Below are 21,347 nucleotides of genomic sequence, written 5' to 3'. Positions count from 1 at the left end.
GGACAAGCCCATGAATGCTGCGAAATAAAAAATCTTTGTACTTACTATTCGCCAGTGTTGTTCTGTGCCCTCCTGTCCAGTACTCCTGCCTCTTCTTGTTTGCAAACTGCAGCACTGACGTGCCAGTATATGGCACATACCCGCTGCAGCCAAACCCTGTCTTCAGTGGCCTACTGATGAGGACAGCGATTGGCTGCAGCAGTGACGCACCATACATCGTGTTATAGTGCTGGCTATGTGCAACCTCCAGTCCAGTACTCCTGCCTCTTCTTGTTTGCAAACTGCAGCGCTGACGTGCCAGAATATGGCACATACCCGCTGCAGCCAAACCCCGTCTTCAGTGGCCTACTGCTGAGGACAGCGATTGGCTGCAGCAGTGACGCACCATACATCGTGTTATAGTGCTGGCTATGTGCAACCTCCAGTCCAGTACTCCTGCCTCTTCTTGTTTGCAAACTGCAGCGCTGACGTGCCAGAATATGGCACATACCCGCTGCAGCCAAACCCCGTCTTCAGTGGCCTACTGCTGAGGACAGCGATTGGCTGCAGCAGTGACGCACCATACATCGTGTTATAGTGCTGGCCATGTGCAACCTCCAGTCCAGTACTCCTGCCTCTTCTTGTTTGCAAACTGCAGCACTGACGTGCCAGTATATGGCACATACCCGCTGCAGCCAAACCCCGTCTTCAGTGGCCTACTGCTGAGGACAGCGATTGGCTGCAGCGGTGACGCACCATACATCGTGTTATAGTGCTGGCGATGTGCAACCGCAGCAGCCAATCACTATACTCGCCAGTATACTGCCAATTTGTAAAACAAGGACGACCACCACTGGCACTTAAGAGGTAAGTATAATCTATTTTTTTATATTTGACCATTACAGGGGCTTGTCTGAGATGTTTAATTATCTCTGACAACTAGTAACAGTACTAGCAAAAAATAAAATAAATAATAATTAAATCTTAAAACTCAAATATTACGGTAGTGTAGTTAATATTAATCATCTTCCATCACCTCTATGACCAGAAGATACCTCCAGGCACATTTACTTAGGCATTCGTTTATCACCCTGTACAATACAAATCTGATCAATCGCAGTAGCAGTACGTGCATGTGCTATGGATGAACACAACAAGATCATACAAGTCCCCCATTTCCTTCACCTATAGCTACTGACTCAGCACTGACACACAAACTCCTCCTTAGTCTCATCTCCTTGCTGTAAAGATAAAACCCATTGTAGAACTTTACTCCATAAGCTTTATCTTGTAGATGACATCACCCTCAGACTATTTACTTAAGGCACGGGGTTAGGTCTTTTTTATAAGCTAGCGTAACATTGAGCATGAGCAAAATCAAAAGCGGAAGTCTGACAGCTCTGTGGTCTAACACTAAAGGAAACAGCAGCAAGGCGATCTTCAGAGCACAACAAGATTTCAAGAGTAAGGAAGGCTTTGCAACCGGTGCGACACAGATTCAACAGACGTCCTGAGTGAAGACGACTACCAAGGTGAGCACAAACTGACCAATTCTATCACACTTCTAAGTCACCATTTTATGCCGACCACGGCATATTAAGCACACCTCACTGAGATCAGTAATTACAACAACTTGTAAAACATACTACAGTATCAAAGTACAAGAGTACGGCCACACATTCAGGTTTGTCGATGCCAAAACCAGGAGTGGATTCAGAAAAGTGGAGTAGTAGCTGTTCTTCATACTTTCTCACCTTTTATGATCCAAACCTGGATTTTGGCTTAAAAAAACCTGAAAGTGTGGCAGCACCCTAAGGGGCAAAAGTTTGATGAATTTCCAAAATCACTTTGATAAACTGTGGTAGTGTTAGAGAGTCATAAAAAAAATGTACTGACCACATACGTGTTTACAGAAAAGAGGCAAAAACCTACACAAATCATTGTTACACAAGAGTCCAGAGGAACGGCATGCTAACCTGACAGACGTATGACCATATTTAACCCAAATCGGCAGACTTCTGTCCATTCACATAGTCGTTATTCACAAATGTGTAATTCCTATCAGCAAGGAGGATATTGATAACAATTCTCTATAGCCGCCTGGAAATTCCCCAGACGCTACATCATATGACCAGATAATCGCAGTGACATCTACTTCCACAACATACAGACACGTACTGTATTGTGTAGGAGAAAAAATGGCAGTCCTGCCACAAACCAAAAGTCAAGATGTGGCAATTTGGGATGCTGCATATGGAAACCTGGGAGACAGAGCATGTGCCATCTTTCTTGGGTACATCTTCTAAACACTGTCCATGCTTCTAGATCTCATAAATGGTCAGAAGCATGAAAAGGTGTTATGCAGTGAGAAGATATTTCAGCTATATGGTGCAGAAATGGGCAAAAAAATAAATAATGAAAAAAAAACACAAACATTTCTTACCAATTTAGTCATTCCGACACCCACCAGGTCCCAGCTATCACAGGTTCTGGCTCACACAAGAAATGGCAGGAGTTGCTTGCTGAACCAATCACTGGTCACAGCAGTAAGCTGCCTCATCCAGGGATTAGCTGGGCAGACATCTGCAGGCAATTCCTTTGTTTCGAGCTGCAACCTGGAAATGGACACCAATGGGAACCCAATAAGCGCTGGAACAGCAGCGGTGGGGATCGGTGAAGTGCGTAATAGTTTTTACCCATTCTGCTCTACAGTTTATACAGAAAATCTAATCTACTGAACAATCCATCCTGCTGTATTGGATTTTTTTTTTTACGTTATAACAAAAGGGACATAAAAACCCAAGGGTCAGCTCTCGACATGAAAGGTTTAGAAAATCTATACCCTATTAAATTGTTTTTGGAGCTTTTTGTTTGCACTTTGTACGGGTATATAGGATTGCTGGCCATAGTCACCGTTTAGCAAGGAGGGATGAATGTATTGTTCTCCGTTACACGATACAAAGTCTAAAAAGCTTAGGCTTAAGGATATATCTTGTATATTCTGAGCCTAGTCCTTGATTGGGTCCAGTCATGTGAGGTCAGGAAAACCTTCCCCAGCATGAGCCCTAAAAAAGATTTTTAAAACAGGGAGAAGTAATGTTTCTTTTACATCTTAGTGAATTTATAATCTAACCCTCAAATCACTGGCCATCATCATGTTTTCTTTACTTGGCAGATACCAAAGGACTCAAGAAAGCCACATGAAGAACATGCAGCCTTCACTGCATCTTGTCATACTGTTTCTTTCTTTCAGTTGTAAAGCAGAAGTAGGCATCGCCAATTTCAACACCGATAAACTAGTCATAACCGACATAAACAGCACATCTGATGCTCCAGTTCATTTCCTGTCCCTTCATGAAGACAATTCTACAACCTCTGTGTATAAAATTGCTCCAGAACTTCGAGGACAAGGCGTAACTACTAATAAACCCACTAGGACAACAGTTTCATATAACGTCACCCAACAAACGACAAGTAAGGAAACAAAGGGGGTTCAAAGCAACTATACTGTCATACCCCACAACCCAAACATCACAGCTACTGCAACCTGTACAGTCGATGAGAAATACAAGACGGGAATAATAATCTGCGTCCTCGTCATAGCCGTGTTGGTATTTATTATTGCAGTGTTAATCATATGTACAGTGGTGCTGGCAAACAAGGTATCGGCTCTAAAGGCAAAGCTAACACAATCAAAGCGCCAAGCAAGAAGCAATGGGGACTTTCTAAGCGCATCAAGTATTTTGTGGCCATTAGGCATGGAAACCTGGCAGAAGAAGGCTCATGAAGCCAATTTAACCATGGATGAGATTTCACTGGGAGATACCAATACAATTGAAAAGCTTAAACTGATGGCAACTCCTACCCTAGCCAGATCGAGAGAGGACACAGAGGAAAACAAAAGCTTCACAACTGCAACTATGACCACTATATCCACAGTAGAAGTCTGAACATTCGGTACTTCACTGTACCAAACTCTGAGTTGGATCTATGGGATGAAACCTTACTGAATATTTTGTCTCGGACTGCTATTTTTTTTAGTTTGACAGTAGAAAACTTGGACTTTTATGACAAGAAGGCATTGAACTTTGAAAAAACTTTGTAGACGTCATACAAGAAAATACTAGATGTAGAGGCAGCAGGTAAAAGTGACATAACACCACTGCAGGACCAGACAACAAACCCTGTAACCATGGAGACAAATAGGTCTGCACAGGAGCTTTAGACACAATACAGTAGGATACTTTAACCAATATCGTTTTCAAAGTTACGGTACTATTTTTGTTCTAGATGCACTGGAGAAATCAAAAGTAAAAGTTTGACTTAAGGGTACTTTCACACTAGCGTTATTTTTTTCCGGCGCTGAGTTCTGTCCTAGGGGCTCAAATCCGGAAAAGAACTGATCAGTTTTATCCTAATGCATTCTGAATGGAGAGTTACATATATCTGGTGCTTACTAGTTTTTATACATTCTCCGTTTTTGTTATGGCACAAAGTAAAATAACGCTTCCTGTTTTATAAGAGTAAAGGAGTTCACACCAAAAAATATTCTACATTTTTCAAACCAGCACTTGGAACTGAATACTTTTGTAATTTCATGTAATTAAAATTTTGTATAGCCACTGTGCTATAAAATAAAATAAAATCTGTATAGTGCCGCCTGCTGTTTATTCTTTTTCTTATGTTTCCGTCCACCTCACTCAGGTGGTCGCATGCGCTCAGTTTAAATCTTCAACTGTCACCAGCCATATCTGTTAGAGGCTGTCGCAGTTACAGGGAAAGAACTGCAGCAGAAAGGGCATGCCCCCTGAGCTGCCAGCCTGAAATAAATCTAGCCAAGCAATGGGGAGATCTCTGGATCCATGTGAGGTACAGGGCTGGTTGCAACTTTGTTAGAAAGAGATTGTCATGTACTATATGATGTCTGATTTTCATTTGTTACATCAACTAGGGCTGGGCGACTAATTGATAAACCGTCCATCAGCCCAATTAACCGATGGAACTTTGCCTATGACTTTTGTTTCAGTTCGGTTTTTCCTTAATCCCTTAGTGACCACTTTTTTTTTTTTTTACAGCAGTCACTAAGGGGCCTTAGGCTGGGCCGCCTAAGCACTGCACGGGTCCCTTGGACCAGCAACAGTGTCGATCTGTGCTGTTTAACCTCTTAGGCTGGGGTCAGACCTGAGCGTCTTTGATATGCGCGTTTAACGCACGTTTTTGACCAGCGTTTTTTGCAATAATAAACGCGCGTTTGACGCGTGTTTGTGTGATTGACTGCAATGTCCTATGGCCACAAACGCGCGTCAAAACGCCCCAAAGAAGCTCAAGTACTTGTTTGAGCGTAGGGCGTTTTACAGCGCGTTTTTCAGCGCTGTAAAACGCTCAAGTGAGAACCAGGGCCATAGGGAAGCATTGGTTTTCATGTGTTGGGCGTTTTACAGTGCGTTTGAACGCGCTGTAAAACGCTCAAGTGTGAACCCAGCCTTACATGCCGTGGGCAATGGCACACACCGCATGTATGCGGTGACAGAGGAAGCAGACTCATTTGCAGGATGCCGATGTGCGTATAGGCAGGTCCATACGGGTGTAGGGGCTTTATTACACAAAAGCAGTAAAAAAACAAAAAACAAACATGTATTTAGTATCGCTGTAATTGTACTGATCCAAAGAATAAATATATGTTATTTATGCTGAAAAATGAATGTGGTAAATTTATAACGCAAAAACTCAGTTTCAGTATTGCTGCTTTTTCTATATTTCCCTCTCAGAAAGAATTAAGAAATCAGAAAGTTATGTGTACCCCATTAAAAACTACAATTTGTCCCACAAAAAAGCCCTCATACAGCTACATAAACGGAAAAATAAAGCTATAGCTCTTGCAAGGAGACTATGAAAAAAGGAAGAAAAATGCTGGGTCCGTAAGGCCCAAAAGAGGCTGGTCACTAAGGGGTTAAATATTGTAAAGTCCTATACAAACAGTACTAATAAATAAATTACATATATATATATATATATAAAATTAGTGAGACAGTGACCGGTCTCACACACGGTAGAGGCAAGGAAGGGGTGGATAGTGCGGTCCACACCGCTATTCCACCACAGGTGAGACCAGCTGGAGGTACTCAGGTTGGCACAAAGCTCCTCCCAAAGTGTCAGCAAGGGGGGAGTGTGTTGCCTGTGGACAGAGGCCTGGAGGCTCTGTGTGGTCCAAGCCAGGAGGGCTGAGTGACCACGATTCCCCAAGAGACACTGGACTGGAGACAGTGGGCGTACTGTGCTCTGTACAGCCAGGAGGCTGTGGGACATTGGCTGAGAAAGCCGCATGTGTTCACAGGGTGTGAACAGGGACTTAGGTGAGTCAGGAATATTATGTTTAGTTAGAGCCTGGACGGGCGAGTTTATTATTTTTGTCATTTTGCTTGTGCTGGTGTATCACAATAAATGAACTGTTTGGACCTGAAACCTGGTGTCCTGAAGCCGAGGTTACTCTTTCAATTAAATCGGGACTTTCATTTTTGTCACCATCACCCAGCCCTAACCATGCTCAAAAACAAATATAAATATATGTTCTCTTTAGTACTTCCCTCGCCTGCTGCCAGACTGAACAAATCCATGGAGCTCTATCATACAAATTGTGTACCACATACATTCAAATTTTTAGTGTTGATGTCAGAAAGAGGAACATGCTTAATGTATGCTGATGAAGGGCATGGCCCTTTTGTAGAACCTTCTGCACTCATGCATTCTTCCTCTTCTTCTAAAAATATAGCTCAATTGCTGCAGAAATTTCCAGCACAGACTACAAAGTAGGGCTGCTTAGTCAATATGTACTATCATGAAGAATGCAGTTTCCATTCGGAAAGCGGTCACTGTCATTACAACAAACTGCGTCAAAACACGTAGGAAACGCCCAATCAGTAACTGAGATGAGCCCGGCAAGTGACTGGCTGAGCAGGAAGTTCTCACATCTGGAGATGGTACTAGGGGGTAAGGACCAACAAGGACCCACTACGCAATGGGGGATCAGTCTGGGTCAATTTCCTTTCTTTTATCTTTCTTAGGCTACATGCACACGAACGTATTTAGTTTCCGTGTCCGTTCTGTTTTTTTTTTTTTGCGGATAGGATGCGGTCCGCAAAAAATGCTGACAGCACACCATATACTATCCTTATGTCCGTTCCGTAGCCCCGCAAAAAAATAAAAAATAAATAGAGCATGTCCTATTCTTGTCCGTATTGCAGACAAGGATATGCATTATTACAATGGATCCGCAAAAAGAACGGATGACATACGGACGTCACCCGTTTTTGCGGACCGTAAAACACATCAGTTCGTGTGCATGTAGCCTAATCCTACTTTTACAAGCCCTTCCCAAAATATCCCCCCACCCCCAGACAACCCTTTTAATATCAGCACATGTCACTTTCTGCACTGATATTTCCCCCCCCCCCCCCCCCCCCCCCAACGTGTGTGGATCAGATTAGGCTACTTTCACACTAATGTTTTTTACGGATACGTCATGGATCTGCAAAAACGCTTCCGTTACAGTAATACAACCGCGTGCATCAGTCATGAACGGATCCAGTTGTATTATGTCTTCTATAGCCATAACTGATCCGTCATGAACACCATTGAAAGTCCGTCCCCATTGACTTACATTGTGTGCCAGGACGGATCCGTTTGGCTCTGCTTCATCAGGCAGTAAGCGTTTTGTTGTCCGCCGCCAAAGCGAAATGGAGGCAAACTGATGCATTCTGATCCTTTTCCATTCAGAATGCATTAGGGCAAAACTGATCCGTTTTGGACCGCTTGTGAGAGCCCTGAACGGATCTCAGAAACGGAAAGCCAAAACGCCAGTGTGAAAGTAGTTTAAGTTGCTGCTCCTGCAAAACGCTTTCAGCTGGAATATTTGGCGTGTGTGAAAATATCCTCGTGACTAACTTTAATATTACGAATACAATCCGTGGTGCATTATTCTACGAGAACCTTTTAGATTATTGACCAATTTTTGCAGCTAAAATGTCAAAGTAAAATAGTTTGAGATTGTAAGTTAAAGAAGTTCTGTTCCAATACCAATCACACAGCTGAACTTTGTTACAATGTATCAGTGTAGGAAGAAGATGGACGGGAGAGCGCTTTGTGCTGCCTAGACAAATCTGAATGATGAAGGTAGCCGCTGAGTGACTAAGCATAGAAGCCGAGGAATTTATACATAAAGCATCATGGACAATTGTACATCATGAGTACCCTCTACTTGCTGCGATGGTAACACCCCTTTCACCAAGCGTACCAATGGCCAGGTCTTAACACATCACACGCCGTTACACTTCCTGAAGCTCCCGGCCACTTCCTTTTTTTATACGGCATCCATACCATCTGCAGTAGAAAAGATTACCGCAACTTTTTCACTACCACTTCGCGTCAGACTTGTAGAAAGCCACCGAGAGCTGGTGAGTACATGCTGGCACCCATCACTACACAGCGGTCAATGCCTTCAGCTATCCCTTCATGATAGCCATGATGTATTGCTACCTTTGATATACATTACCACGACTGGTTATACCCAAGCACAGTCTCAAAATAACTGGCTACCTGCCCAAACTCAAAGCACAGGACGCTACGCATTAGGCATCATATCAGGCAGTACTAGTACTACACTGTTGAGAACTTCTACCTAAGGACTGAAGTGTAAACCAAAATCCAAGAGTGGATATCGATTATACTGGGGGAGATTTATCAAACTGGTGTAAAGCAGAACTGGCTTAGCTGCCCATAGCAACCAATCAGCTTCCACCTTTCACTTTCCAAAGGAGCTGTAATAAATAACAGGTAGAATCTGACTGGTTGCTATGGGCAACTGATAAATCTCCCCCACTTTCTTCAGTGCATGGAGGCTGCACTCATGCAAACAGTATGCTGGAAAGCAAGGGAGTATTCACACAGTGCAGCTGCATTTTTGCTATACCCACAACATCTACACATTCAAGGTGTAATGTCATGTCTGGTTCATAAATGTTCAGCGTATGAATGTACAATGCTAAGCGCTCATGTGACTTCCATGTGACCACATCGCTAGAATGCCACCTTTATAAATGATATGGTTAGCTGCAAAGCAGGTAAATGGAAAGGGGACATTAAAGCGGTCGACCCATGAAAAATATTCTAAATTTTTCAATCCAGCACCTGGGTCTGAATACTTTTGTAATTGCATGTAATAAAACATTTAGCATAGCCAGTGAGCTATTCAATAAAATGTATCTGTATAGCGCCACCTGCTGTTTTTTTTTTCTTATTTCTTTGACCTGCTCACTGAGATGGCCACACATGCTCAGTTTCATCCTTCAACTGCCTCCTGAGCTGTGATAGGGAGAGAGCTGCAGCAGAAAGGACACGCCCCTGAGCTGCAGCAGAAAGGACACGCCCCTGAGCTGCAGCAGAAAGGACACGCCCCTGAGCTGCAGCAGAAAGGACAAGCCCCTGAGCTGCAGCAGAAAGGACAAGCCCCTGAGCTGCAGCAGAAAGGACAAGCCCCTGAGCTGCAGCAGAAAGGACACTCCCCTTGAGCTACTCGCTTGATATAAATCTAGCACAGTAATGAATGGAAAGATCTCTAGATCCAGGTGAGGTACAGGGCTGGTTCTAGCTTTACTAGAAATTGTCAGATTTTTTTTACATTAATCATGGGATAACACCTTTAAAAACAGTATACTAGAGAAATAATAGCATCCACATATTATTGGCTGCAAGAAAAAACTGCCCCCAGAGGCACAGGCCCTGAACAGTTCTGTTCAAATCTGTGGATACACAAAAACTCACTTAGTTTCAAGGGATTAACACACACTATTAGCCAAGGGAGGAAACCACTCAGCCAGGAAACGGTTTACGCAAAATTAAAAGAAAAAGGAACACATGCGATGAAATAAAATGCCTCACTTACTACAACTTACATTACAATAGATTATGGAGAGGGCAGAACCACTGTTCAATCACAATTCATTGTGACTATCTGTTTCTTGAATGTCTAGCTCAAATTGGAGTCCAGCACATTAAAGTGGATGTGTCACGAATAAAGGGCATCTGTTAGCAGGACAGACCCTATAAAAGCAGCCTTGGAAGGGCTGAAACATTTCTTTTTTTCCCCCGATCTGTTGCTGCATTAGGCTTCGTTCACATCACCGTTCAGCCTTTCCGTTCTCCTGTTCCGTTTAGGACGGAAAAGGCACATAACTGACGCCAAACTGAAGCAAACGGAGCCCTTAGAACCCCACAGACTATAATGGGGTCCGTTATGTTTCCGCTCAGAAGATGATTTTTAAGCGGAGACAAAAGTTGTGCATGCAGGACTATTGTCTCCGCTTAAAAATCATCTTCTGAGCGGAAACATAACGGACCCCATTATAGTCTAAGGGGTCCTAAGGGCTCCGTTTGACTCAGTTTGACGTCAGTTATGTGCCTTTTCCGTCCTAAACGAAGCAGGAGAACGGAAAGGCTGAACGGTGATGTGAACGAAGCCTTAAGGAGAATAAAAGTTATTTTTTTATGCAAATGAGGGCTTAAGTGCACTGAGCCCTAGCCACTCAGTGCACTTTAGCTCCTCAGTACTGCTTCCCTGGACACTCCTCAACCGGGATGCCTGTCCCTGTCAATCAAAAGGAAAAGGGAGTAAACAAGGAAGTTGCACAGAGCAGCTAGGACCCACTCGGTGCACTTAAAGGGAATCGGTCACCTATTTTGAGCCTATAATACTGTTAACATAGCAATGTGCAATAAAGTACCTTCATTCCTGCATGTGTCCTCTTTCTTTTATTCAACTTTACATTCAGATGAAAAAGCGATTTTTCTGATATGCAAATTAAGTCTCAAGGTGCCCAGAGGGGCGTTATTAGGCTCCTTTCACACTAGCGTTCGGGGCTCCGCTTGAGAGCTCCGTTTGAAGGGGCTCACAAGCGGCCCCGAACGCATCCGTCCAGCCCTAATGCATTCTGAGTGGACGCGGATCCGCTCAGAATGCATCAGTCTGGCGGCGTTCAGCCTCCGCTCCGCTCAGCAGCGTTCGGTTGTCCGCCTGGCCGTGCGGAGGCAAGCGGATCCGTCCAGACTTACAATGTAAGTCAATGGGGACGGATCCGTTTGAATTTGACACTATATGGCTCAATCTTCAAACAGATCCGTCCCCCATTGACTTTCAATGTAAAGTCTGGACGGATCCGTTCAGGCTACTTTCACACTTAGAATTTTTTTTAAACTATAATGCAGACGGATCCGTTCTGAACGGATCCAAACGTCTGCATTATAGGAGCGGATCCGTCTGTGCAGACATCAGACGGACCCGCTCTGAACGGTAGTGTGAAAGTAGCTTTACTCTGCTCTAGTGCCCAGTAACGCTTCCCTGCAGTGCCAGGCCCGTCTTTCTTCCAAGCCCAGCACGCCTCCTAAGAAATAAATGTACTCCTACATCCTTGCCGAACGGCGCCGCCCCCTCCCCTACGTCATTTCATTTATTCACTGCACCGTCCTTGCTTCCTCCTCTCTTGGCCTCCGAAATCCTGGGCAGGCGAAGTATCGCTGAGTGCCTGCGCCTGTACGATGCTCCTGAGGGCAACAGCCTCAATAGTGTCACTGGGCATGTTACGAGCCCAGAGACGGAGCGCTGTTGCCCTCAGGAGTATCGTACAGGCGCAGGCACTCAGCGATACTTCGCCTGCCCAGGATTTCGGAGGCCAAGAGAGGAGGAAGCAAGGACGGTGCAGTGAATAAATGAAATGACGTAGGGGAGGGGGCGGCGCCGTTCGGCAAGGATGTAGGAGTACATTTATTTCTTAGGAGGCGTGCTGGGCTTGGAAGAAAGACGGGCCTGGCACTGCAGGGGGGCGTTACTGGGCACTAGAGCAGAGTAATAACACCCCTCTGGGCACCTTGAGACTTAATTTGCATATCAGAAAAATCTGAATGTAAAGTTGAATAAAAGAAAGAGGACACATGCTGGAATGAAGGTACTATATTGCACATTGCTATGTTAACAGTATTATAGGCTCAAAATAGGTGACAGATTCCCTTTAAGCCCTAATTTGCATAGTAACATAGTAACATAGTACATAAGGCCGAAAAAAGACATTTGTCCATCCAGTTCGGCCTGTTATCCTGCAAGTTGATCCAGAGGAAGGCAAAAAAACCCTGTGAGGTAGAAGCCAATTTTCTCCACTTTAGGGGAATAAAAAATTCCTTCCCGACTCCAATCAGGCAATCAGAATATCTCCCTGGATCAACGACCCCTCTCTAGTAGCTATAGCCTATAATATTATTACGCTCCAGAAATATATCCAGGCCCCTCTTGAATTCCTTTATTGTACTCACCATCACCACCTCCTCAGGCAGAGAGTTCCATAGTCTCACTGCTCTTACCGTAAAGAATCCTTTTCTATGTTTGTGTACAATAGTAAACCATAGTAAAAACATTTATTTCTCCTAAGTGCAGCAATGGATTGGGGAAAGAAAGGTATAGTTTGATCAGCAGGGTCATCCCTAACAGGCATTATAGCTGGTATAAGAGATATGATCCTTCTGACAGATCCTTCTGACAGAGCTAGGCATGTATACCTGAGTTAGTCTGTCAATGATTGTCAAAAGATCTGTAATCTAATATATAAAGCCGAGTGTGTATGTATGTATGTATGTGTGTATGTCCGCTAAAGGAATCCACACCGCCGCATTTACAATCACGAAATTTGGCACACAGGTACATTAGGTGTCCTGGAAGGTTTTAGACCAGGTCTCAGCTCTCTAGGACGTACCACTCCTGATATATTCCAAAAAAATGCATTAGCCAATACAAGCTTGGTCACATGACCCTTATCAGCCAATAGAAGCTCACAGTCCGTTAGCCTCCACATACACCGTTTTACTCCAGGTTTCCATAACAACCCAGCCATTTTTCTTCACTGCTGTAGGAGAGCTTTAAGGAAATCTGTCACCAGGATAATCGCTATTGCAGAAAAACCATGGCCTAATAGCACTTAGTACCTTATTTCAAGATGTGTCTTTGTTCCAGCAATAGATGTTTTTATCCTCTGAAAATCCAGTTTATTTGGTATGCAAATGTGCCAGGAGGGTGCCCAGAGGGGCGTCACTCTTGCAGGAAGGAGCCCAGGCACGCCCCCTGCCACAATGCGTCCACGCTCAAAAGACTTAAAACCACGCCCGTGATCTGGTTAGGCCACGCCCCCTACCACTCCTGACCCGAGAGTTATTGAAAAAATGAAGGTAAAAATCAACTTCTGTCAGCTGCAGGGGTGGGAGGGAGCACAGTGCTGCTGTCTTAGAATGAGCGGTTGAAAAGGACACGCCCCCGATCCAAAAAAATGCCACGCCCCTTCCCACTCCTTATCCGACTGAGATTGAAAAAGTGAAGTTAAAAATCAACTTCTAGGTCGCGCTAAGCCACGCCCCCACCACTCCTTAGCCGATAGTGATTGAAAAAATTAAGGTAAAATATAAACTTCTGTCAGTTGCAGAGGTGGGAGCGAGGTGGACTTTCTCCCTGCAGCTCACACTCAGACAGTACAGTGCTACTGTTAGAGTGAGCTGTTCAAAAGGACACGACCCCTATCCAGTAAAGGCCACTGTTAAGGGGGCAGGCCCCAGTGGAGGTCACTGTCAAGGGGGTGGTATGCTGTGAAAGTCACTGTTAAAGGGGAAGGCTGCTGTAAAAGTCAAAGTTAAGGGGGTGGGCTGCTGTGGAGGTCCAATTTTAAGGGACGGGCACTGTGGGGGAGGGGGGGGCGGCGAGTCAGTGTTAAGGGGTGGGGGGCTGTGGAGGTCACTGTTATAGTGGATAGTGTTGATATCTTTTAACGACACACACAAACATTAAATGAAATAGATTAAATATACCCAAGCGAAGCCGGGTCCTTCAGCAAGTTACAAATATAATAACAGCTTTCATTAATGTCCCCTGTCCCTTTCCACTGCTCCCTTAAAAGACAGTTGCTATGGCTTGTCTGTCTCCGGCTAAGAAGTTAGGAAGATGGAGGGGCGGTCCTTCACACTGCGTGTCTCTCAGTAATCCAATCTGATTGGCTGGCAGGGAGCTGCTGGCTACAGCAAGTGTGTATGGGGAGTGAGGGAAAGCAGTTTTGGCCTCAGAGAACTGGCAGAGGAGCCATCTTGAGAAGGTCCTCATATTGTAAATGTTTAAACCGCTGTAACTAAGTGAAAAACCTCAAGGAAAACAGTAGTATGTGAACAAACTAAAGATTGCTTTATGCATAACATTTGCATAACAGCAGTAACATTTGCTAAAATTGATTTTTTTGATCAAAATTACTGTTTTCAATCAAACAAAATATTACAATTTTTCAACTGGAATTATGTAAAAAAAATTATATATATATATATATATATATATATACACACATACATCACCAGAACTGTCCAGCCACTGAATAACACTGTGCACGGTACTACAAACTTACAAATTCATTCACAGTGCTATAGTCTCTATTATTTAAAGAGGACCTTTCACCATTCATGACAACCCTGTTTTAATAGCTTCATGCATTCCCTGTGTGATAACAATTCTGGAACATCTATTCTTATGTCTCTATGTTGTGCCATTCCTTTATTATTTCTACTAGAAGATAGGAATGAAAGGCTAGCAGTCTGCAGTAAGGCTAGGTCTACACGACGACATTTGTCGCATGACATTTTGTTGCAGCAATGTCACGCAACAATTTTTATAATGGTAGTCTATGGTGTCGCACTGCGACACGACAGTCGCAAAAAAACCATTCAAGATGTTGCAGTGTAGTTGTGCCACACATGTCGTCGTGTAGACCTAGCCTCAGGGTACAGAGGGGTGGTGACCAGTGCACAGGCTCACTCTAACCAGTTAGTGCTGCCATTGTCAGATTATGCAGGGACACCCCCCAACTGGTTACCACCCCTCTGTACCCTTACTGCAGACTGCTAGCAATTCATTCATAACTTCTAGTAGAGATAATAGAGGAATGGCACAACATACAGACATAAGAATAGATGTTCCAGAACTGCTATTACATGGGGAATGCATGTAGCTATTAAAACAGGCATGTCAGAAAAGGCGACAGGTCCTCTTTAAGGCCATCAGCAGCCAAGTTCCAGACAGGAACTGTGTACAGTCAGTGACTAGATTGTGAACAAGGGAGCAAAACCCTACATATCTGGGAAGATTCCCTGACACCGTTAAAGGAGTAAGCAACTCATGGTAAGTTGGCCATCCCCTTTAATGTGCTCCATGCTGGTGAGAAGAAGCTGCTTCTAAAGCAGAAAATCAATGCTTCTGGTAGTAAACATTTTTTCTTTTGTGTTGAGATCCGATCCTAACTTACAACACCCGCAAAGTGGTTATGAATGGGTCACAGACGGGTAATAATAAGCTATCAATACAATTATTAAAACACAAATAATTCTCACCCTTTGTTTCCAGATGGACAATGCACAGGAAGAACACTACGATGGTGCAGCAGAGGAAAAATCCGACCAGTATAGCTGGCTTGCTGGTGCATTTGTTGGAGGGTTTTTAATTCTTATGATGGTCATAATAATAGGCATTATAATACGGAAGTATGTTAAAAACAAAAACACATCAAATGACCAAAACTGGGCAGGTCCATCCCCATTGGCAGACGGAAATATTCAGGAAGTAGGAGACTGTATGAACATCAGAAGTATGTCCCTCTCACACATCAGCCTATCACCAATAATAAGTAATGAACAAGAGGTTGACAAAACGGGTCGGGATATGCAACAAGGTCAGCAGGAGGAAGCAAATGGGGAAAAAATAAAAGCAACCTTTGCTATTAACATACCAACTGTACCGGCTGCACCAGGGGTCAAAACGTATTCACAAAGGATTGGCTTAAATGACGAGACATTTCCACCACCTCCACTCGATCTTTCTCAGGAATCTCCACTGCCTTCACCACCTGGTGCATTCCCTGAACAAGCTTTAAAAGACAACCCCCTACAACCATTTACTGAAATTAATTTCTATCGGCAAGGAGAAAACTGTGCTCAAGAGCCATTAAACCTCCAAATAAGTGATATGGATGCGGAGAACATTACAAATAAAATGGAAGACCATCTTCTGCCACCACCTCCACCAGACTTCTGATGTAAAGTGGTTCTTAAATTTGTAAGTTTACTACATATGATTAAGGCAGGTCACATATTGTGGTCAAGTGACACAAGGAGGATAAATTTCTCCATTTAGGGTACTGTGAACTGTTGTGGTTCTTGCAGCCTGAAAACCAAAGCAGACAAACGTAAAAGCAAGCCAATGAGTTTTGAAAAGTGCAGGTCACATGTTGTGGTGCAGTCTCGGTGCTGCACTGATTTTATTTTTTTGTAAACTGCAGAACGCACCACCTGTTGCGGTAACCTGATTAATCGTTTATCCCCCATACACTTCAATAGTGACTCAAATGTGGTAATTATGAATCTATTAAAACAGCAGAAAAAGCAGAAGCGGTATGGGGGAAAAAAAACACAAAAATGTCACAAAATTCAGTTAAAAAAAACAAAAACATGAAAAATACTCTGAGGAACATTTATTAAGACTGGCGTAGCCATATGCCAGCCCTGATCTCCCTGCACTTGTGTGAGATGAGCCTAATTTATTACGAGGCAGATGCTTCTTAATAAAGGAGTTGACTATCTGCCCTGCCGTGCGCCAGACATTGAAGTCTACGCCAGCTACAGGCTAGCGTACACTTCAACTATACCTTGTGCCACTGGCATGCCATGAGTGAAGACGTTTACACCTCCTGGCCCATAAAAGTGCAGAGGGCGCAGCAGTTGCAGAGAGAGCGGAGCCTCTAGGTGTAATGGCAATACCCCGGGTGCATCTAGAGGCTCATTTACATATATTACCACCACATCATTTTTCTCAGCAATGCAGACATATATGGAGCTGGGACCAACACTGATGTCTTCAGCTGCCAAGTGCATATGTAACAGGTCAGCCAGTTTCACAGGTACAAAACTGCTGACAGATGCCCTTTAAGGTGGATATACACATTAGGCATAGTTCACAACTTCACACATCAGTTTTCCATCAGTTATAGCGGACCAGAAGAAAAGCGTATCTTTCCATCTCATCTCTGTGTAGGCTTTACTCCTGGTTTTGGCCCACAATCACTGATGGTCAATTTCTATGGAACTGGCCGACCATCTAATGTGTATAGAGGTGTCGGATGTCTGCTGAAAAACAGACCTGGCAAGCTGCATTTCCACATGCCAAAACCATTGTAAAGCCACTGCCACTTTGTACACTCTCCATTGAGAACATACAGGTACCAAATCAGGAGGAACAGCTGTCGGCCAGTGTTTGACAGATATCTGACGTGTATGGCCATCATTAGTCATAACTAAGCAGTGGCTCCTGTTAATAATACATCTACCACAACCCATTTAACAGACAATGAACAAGCAGGGAACATTCAGTTACACAGTCAGAGCTCATAAAAACACCAGCTCAATAGTAATCATTACATTATGTAAAAGAAAGCAAAATAAAATTGCTCAACATTTCAACTCAGATGTAAAATAAGGTTTGGTGATTCATACAGCTACCATAAACATTTCCATTAAAGTGTGATTGGGAAGAGGGAAAACGCAATGGCACCGACACATTAATCAGCTAACACTAGCAGGGATAACTAGATATATTTCTGAGCAGCTCCAAGTTATTATAATAAAAAGTAGACATCAGACATGCATTCCCCCTCCTGATGACTGATGACAATTCGAGATCACACGTCTGCTGGATTGGCTACAATATGCCCCCAATATATCTGAGTCAGCAGTAGCAGCAGCTCTGCAGTCCTCCGAATAGCTCATCAGATGTATGCAGAGCTCCTGCACGACGCGGCAGCACTATGCAGCTCAAGCAACCATAGGGATAAATGCCTGCCAGGTTATAACTGCCTGCATTAGCAAAGTATTGATTCTGGATGGGAAAACCAAGTGGTAAGTCTAATTTATGACTACTACCTTAAAGGTCACAGGATGTATTGTGCATGCAAGTAATTACTGTAGCATTTACTGCAGTAACATTAGACAAAGTGTGATTCAGGGGATTAGCCTCTCAGGGAAAATTTATTACACAATATATAACGGATTGAAATATATATATTTCAATCCGTTATATATTGTGTAATTTATATATTTTTATTTTTTTTCACTTTTATTATATATATATATATATATATATATATATATATATATATATATATATATATAGACACATACATACGTGCAAACAATTATTTAGTTATACGGTTTTAAGTTGGAATGTCCAGTTCCTATAAAACTATTTTGGTAGCTAGCATATGAATAAAAACACATTTAATATTAAATTGCTTAAGACAGTGTTTGTAGAGACAGTGATAAAAGGCTGCTTTTTTCCTATAATTACAGGCAAGGATGGGCTATCGCACACCCTCTCCAGGACTCCTGATTATTTTATGTTCTGTACAAAATATTATCTGCCCCTGCCCCTTGAAGTGCTCGTGCTCTATGAAAACCAGAAATGTAGACTGTTCTGGCAGAAGTTTTACTGCATTGCCACATGGACTGCAAGACAATATCACGCAGCTAAACTTGTCTCGCAATCCCTTCTCCAGTTTAGACCACCAATTGACTCGGTTCACCAATTTAAGGTCACTAGACCTCTCACACAACTTGCTCAAGAGCCTGCCTTCTCACTTGCCAAGATCTCTATGGGAAGTGTATGCCACAGACAACAACATAACAGTGCTTCATAAGCTGGACACGGCTTACCAGTGGAATCTGAAGGTGCTAGACGTCTCCAGGAACAGCCTGCAGAGGACAGTCTTCATTAACAATACACTCATTAGTCTGCAGATGCTGAACCTCAGCCACAATCAACTCTGGACTGTTCCTACCAACATGCCAAGCAACGTCCTAACCATAGATTTATCCCATAACTTTATCACTCAGATCCTACCTGGAACCCTGGTGAGAATGCCTCAACTCCAAACCTTATACCTGCACAATAACAGGTTCAGCTACATACCAAACAACGCTTTCGACCAAATTTTCCATATAAAAGAGATCACTCTACACGATAATCCATGGTCCTGCAAGGACTCAGAAAACATGGACTATCTAATCAAGTGGGTGGCTGCGAGGAAAAATGTCAACCCTTGTGGCAATGACACCAAGGAACAGAACATTGAAGTCCTTTTAACCCCATACGAAGCAACACAAATGGCAACTACAGATGACAACCCGTTACGTACTACAATTTATTCTCATTTTCTAGAGGTTCAAGAAATAAAACTGCACAAGAAGGTACAATTCTCTGAGGCTCTACCTACAACCCCACTCCTCACCACTGAGCACATCTTGCTCGCAAGCACAGAAGATTCACAGTTCACAGATGAAGGCTCCACAGATGGAATGATCCATTTAGATTTCAACAACTTTGGAAAAGAAATGGACCCTTTCATAAGCTCAAATGAAGTAGAGGAAAGTGAAATGAACAGCCCCACCGTGATCCTGAACACTGATAATGGAATATCAGAGGTGATCCTGAACAGTGATCATGATGGACCAAACAATGGTCCAGGGGCGGCCATGCCAAGCACAACCGTATCTGTAGATATACAACGTACAACTGTTAACCTCAACTCTGCACCTTCCTCTGCAGCCCAGAAAGCTGCATCCTTTACAGTTCCCTTTCTATTCATTCCTCTCACGCTTAGGATAGTATAAAAGCATGGTCTAAACAGGGTAAGGTAAGAACACGCGTTTTTCACATGAGCCTGGCACAAAGTTTAGCATTCTAGCATCCAACTCAAAGATGTCAAAATTGTACTACCAGCTTTGCTTGAAAACTGAATGAGACGATGAATGTCAATGCACCAAACCGATGAATGCTGCCGATGTTATGCATATCTGTACAAAAAATGATTCAGATCGATTTTATTAAACTTCACTTGAATGTAATTTTAGCTGATTTGTACTTTTCTCCTCAACACTTTTCAGTATACTGTATATCTTGTATAAAGTCATTTATTATACAGTATAGAATATAGGCATATATTGACTAACAATTTATCAAAATGACAATGACTCTGTCTATGTTTATGAGCTAGAAAAGAGACAATTTAGACTCTAGGTTCTCCAGCCAAACTACATGTATATTCAGGGGGTACATGCCATGTCTCGAGGGGACACCATCAATTCTAATAGGTGCAACAGTGCCTATGATCATATGACTGGTGGTGTAAATATATATATATATATATATAAAAGAAAGAAAATAATGGCGGCACCGGAAGAATAACACAAGGAGGGATATAGAAGCTTACCCCATATATATATATATATATATATATATATATATATATAGTACTTTTAGTCTGGCGGCCTCTCACCGTGCTGCGCCGTAGCTCTGCCCCCATCCCTATTATAGTCGATGGGCACAGAGCAGCGGCACGGCGAAGTAGTGGCAAGATGGATCTGACAGGGTGAGCAGCCTGTTGGATCCGTCCTGCTGCAAGTGTGAACGTACCCTTACTAATGAGCGCTTCCATCATGGAACGCCCATTAGTACAGCCTTTACCTCCACCGCTACTTGTGCTAGTAAAAAAATAAATACAATTACGGTACCTCCACCTCCATTTGCTCACGTTGTGGAGAACACTCCCTGTTGACTAGAAGCTCAGGACAGGACCTACAAGACGTCATCACGTTGGAGCACCGGTCCTGAGCTTGCAGTCCGCAGCGAATGTTCACCGCAGCCAGGTGAATGCTAATTTATTTTTTATTTTTTGCAAAAGCAGAGAAGGGGGGCACTAATGGGGGCATTACTCTTACTGGGGCACTAATGTGGCCATTACTAATTCTGGGACTTACCTGGGGCAATCCACTATAACGTCAGAGCGCCCCATGCGCATGGATCACATGATCGCATGGCATCTTTACTGTTGGCGTTCAGCTCGGACCTTCACCTGACTGCAGACCCAGGTATGTGGACCTTTAATAAAACTAGTTGAGTACCCCTGATCTAGAGTGATGTAGATAGCTGTAAAACCTGCCGTGATCACATTTATAGTTGCCTTACTGCGTAAATCCACTCAGTCGGATTTATGTGGGTGCACTTGATGTAAATTGTCCCTTTAATAATGTCTCTCTAATGTTTCTGCTTCGTCAAAAGGAAACAAGTGCTTTCCTCAAGGCTACAGTGGACAAAATGGGGTCACTTTCAACAATATGTCGGTATGATCTCAGTGTAGATCAGCAGCTGGCTGCATTATGTCCAGCACTGTATGCCAGTCCTATGCCGACTGCTGCAGAGTCTA

At 43.3% G+C, this 21,347-nt stretch overlaps 3 protein-coding genes across 6 annotated transcripts in view; 2 read left to right on the top strand and 1 right to left on the bottom strand.

Moving 5' to 3' along the window:
• The window catches only part of NF1 (neurofibromin 1), a 259,226-nt gene that overhangs the window by 79,760 nt on the left and 158,119 nt on the right, over positions 1 to 21,347 (bottom strand). The window lies entirely within an intron of this gene.
• On the top strand, positions 1,308 to 4,302 carry EVI2A (ecotropic viral integration site 2A). The gene is made up of 2 exons (XM_040424884.1): positions 1,308 to 1,511; positions 3,155 to 4,302. The coding sequence occupies exon 2, from the start codon at positions 3,180 to 3,182 to the stop codon at positions 3,927 to 3,929; it is 750 nt and encodes a 249-aa protein (XP_040280818.1). The 5' UTR covers positions 1,308 to 1,511; positions 3,155 to 3,179; the 3' UTR covers positions 3,930 to 4,302.
• On the top strand, positions 15,919 to 19,987 carry OMG (oligodendrocyte myelin glycoprotein). Its single transcript, XM_040424883.1, has 2 exons — positions 15,919 to 16,150; positions 18,436 to 19,987. The coding sequence occupies exon 2, from the start codon at positions 18,442 to 18,444 to the stop codon at positions 19,753 to 19,755; it is 1,314 nt and encodes a 437-aa protein (XP_040280817.1). The 5' UTR covers positions 15,919 to 16,150; positions 18,436 to 18,441; the 3' UTR covers positions 19,756 to 19,987.

This window comes from Bufo bufo, chromosome 3, assembly GCF_905171765.1.
Source record: "Bufo bufo chromosome 3, aBufBuf1.1, whole genome shotgun sequence".
In the NCBI taxonomy this organism is placed as follows: Eukaryota; Metazoa; Chordata; class Amphibia; order Anura; family Bufonidae; genus Bufo; species Bufo bufo.
Note: the sequence above shows the minus strand (reverse complement) of the source record. Positions and strands in the feature narration are given on the sequence as shown.

Excerpts from the sequence above, each read along its gene's own strand:
- EVI2A (XM_040424884.1), top strand. The coding sequence starts at position 3,180 with ATGAAGAACATGCAGCCTTCACTGCATCTTGTCATACTGTTTCTTTCT.
- OMG (XM_040424883.1), top strand. The coding sequence starts at position 18,442 with ATGGGCTATCGCACACCCTCTCCAGGACTCCTGATTATTTTATGTTCT.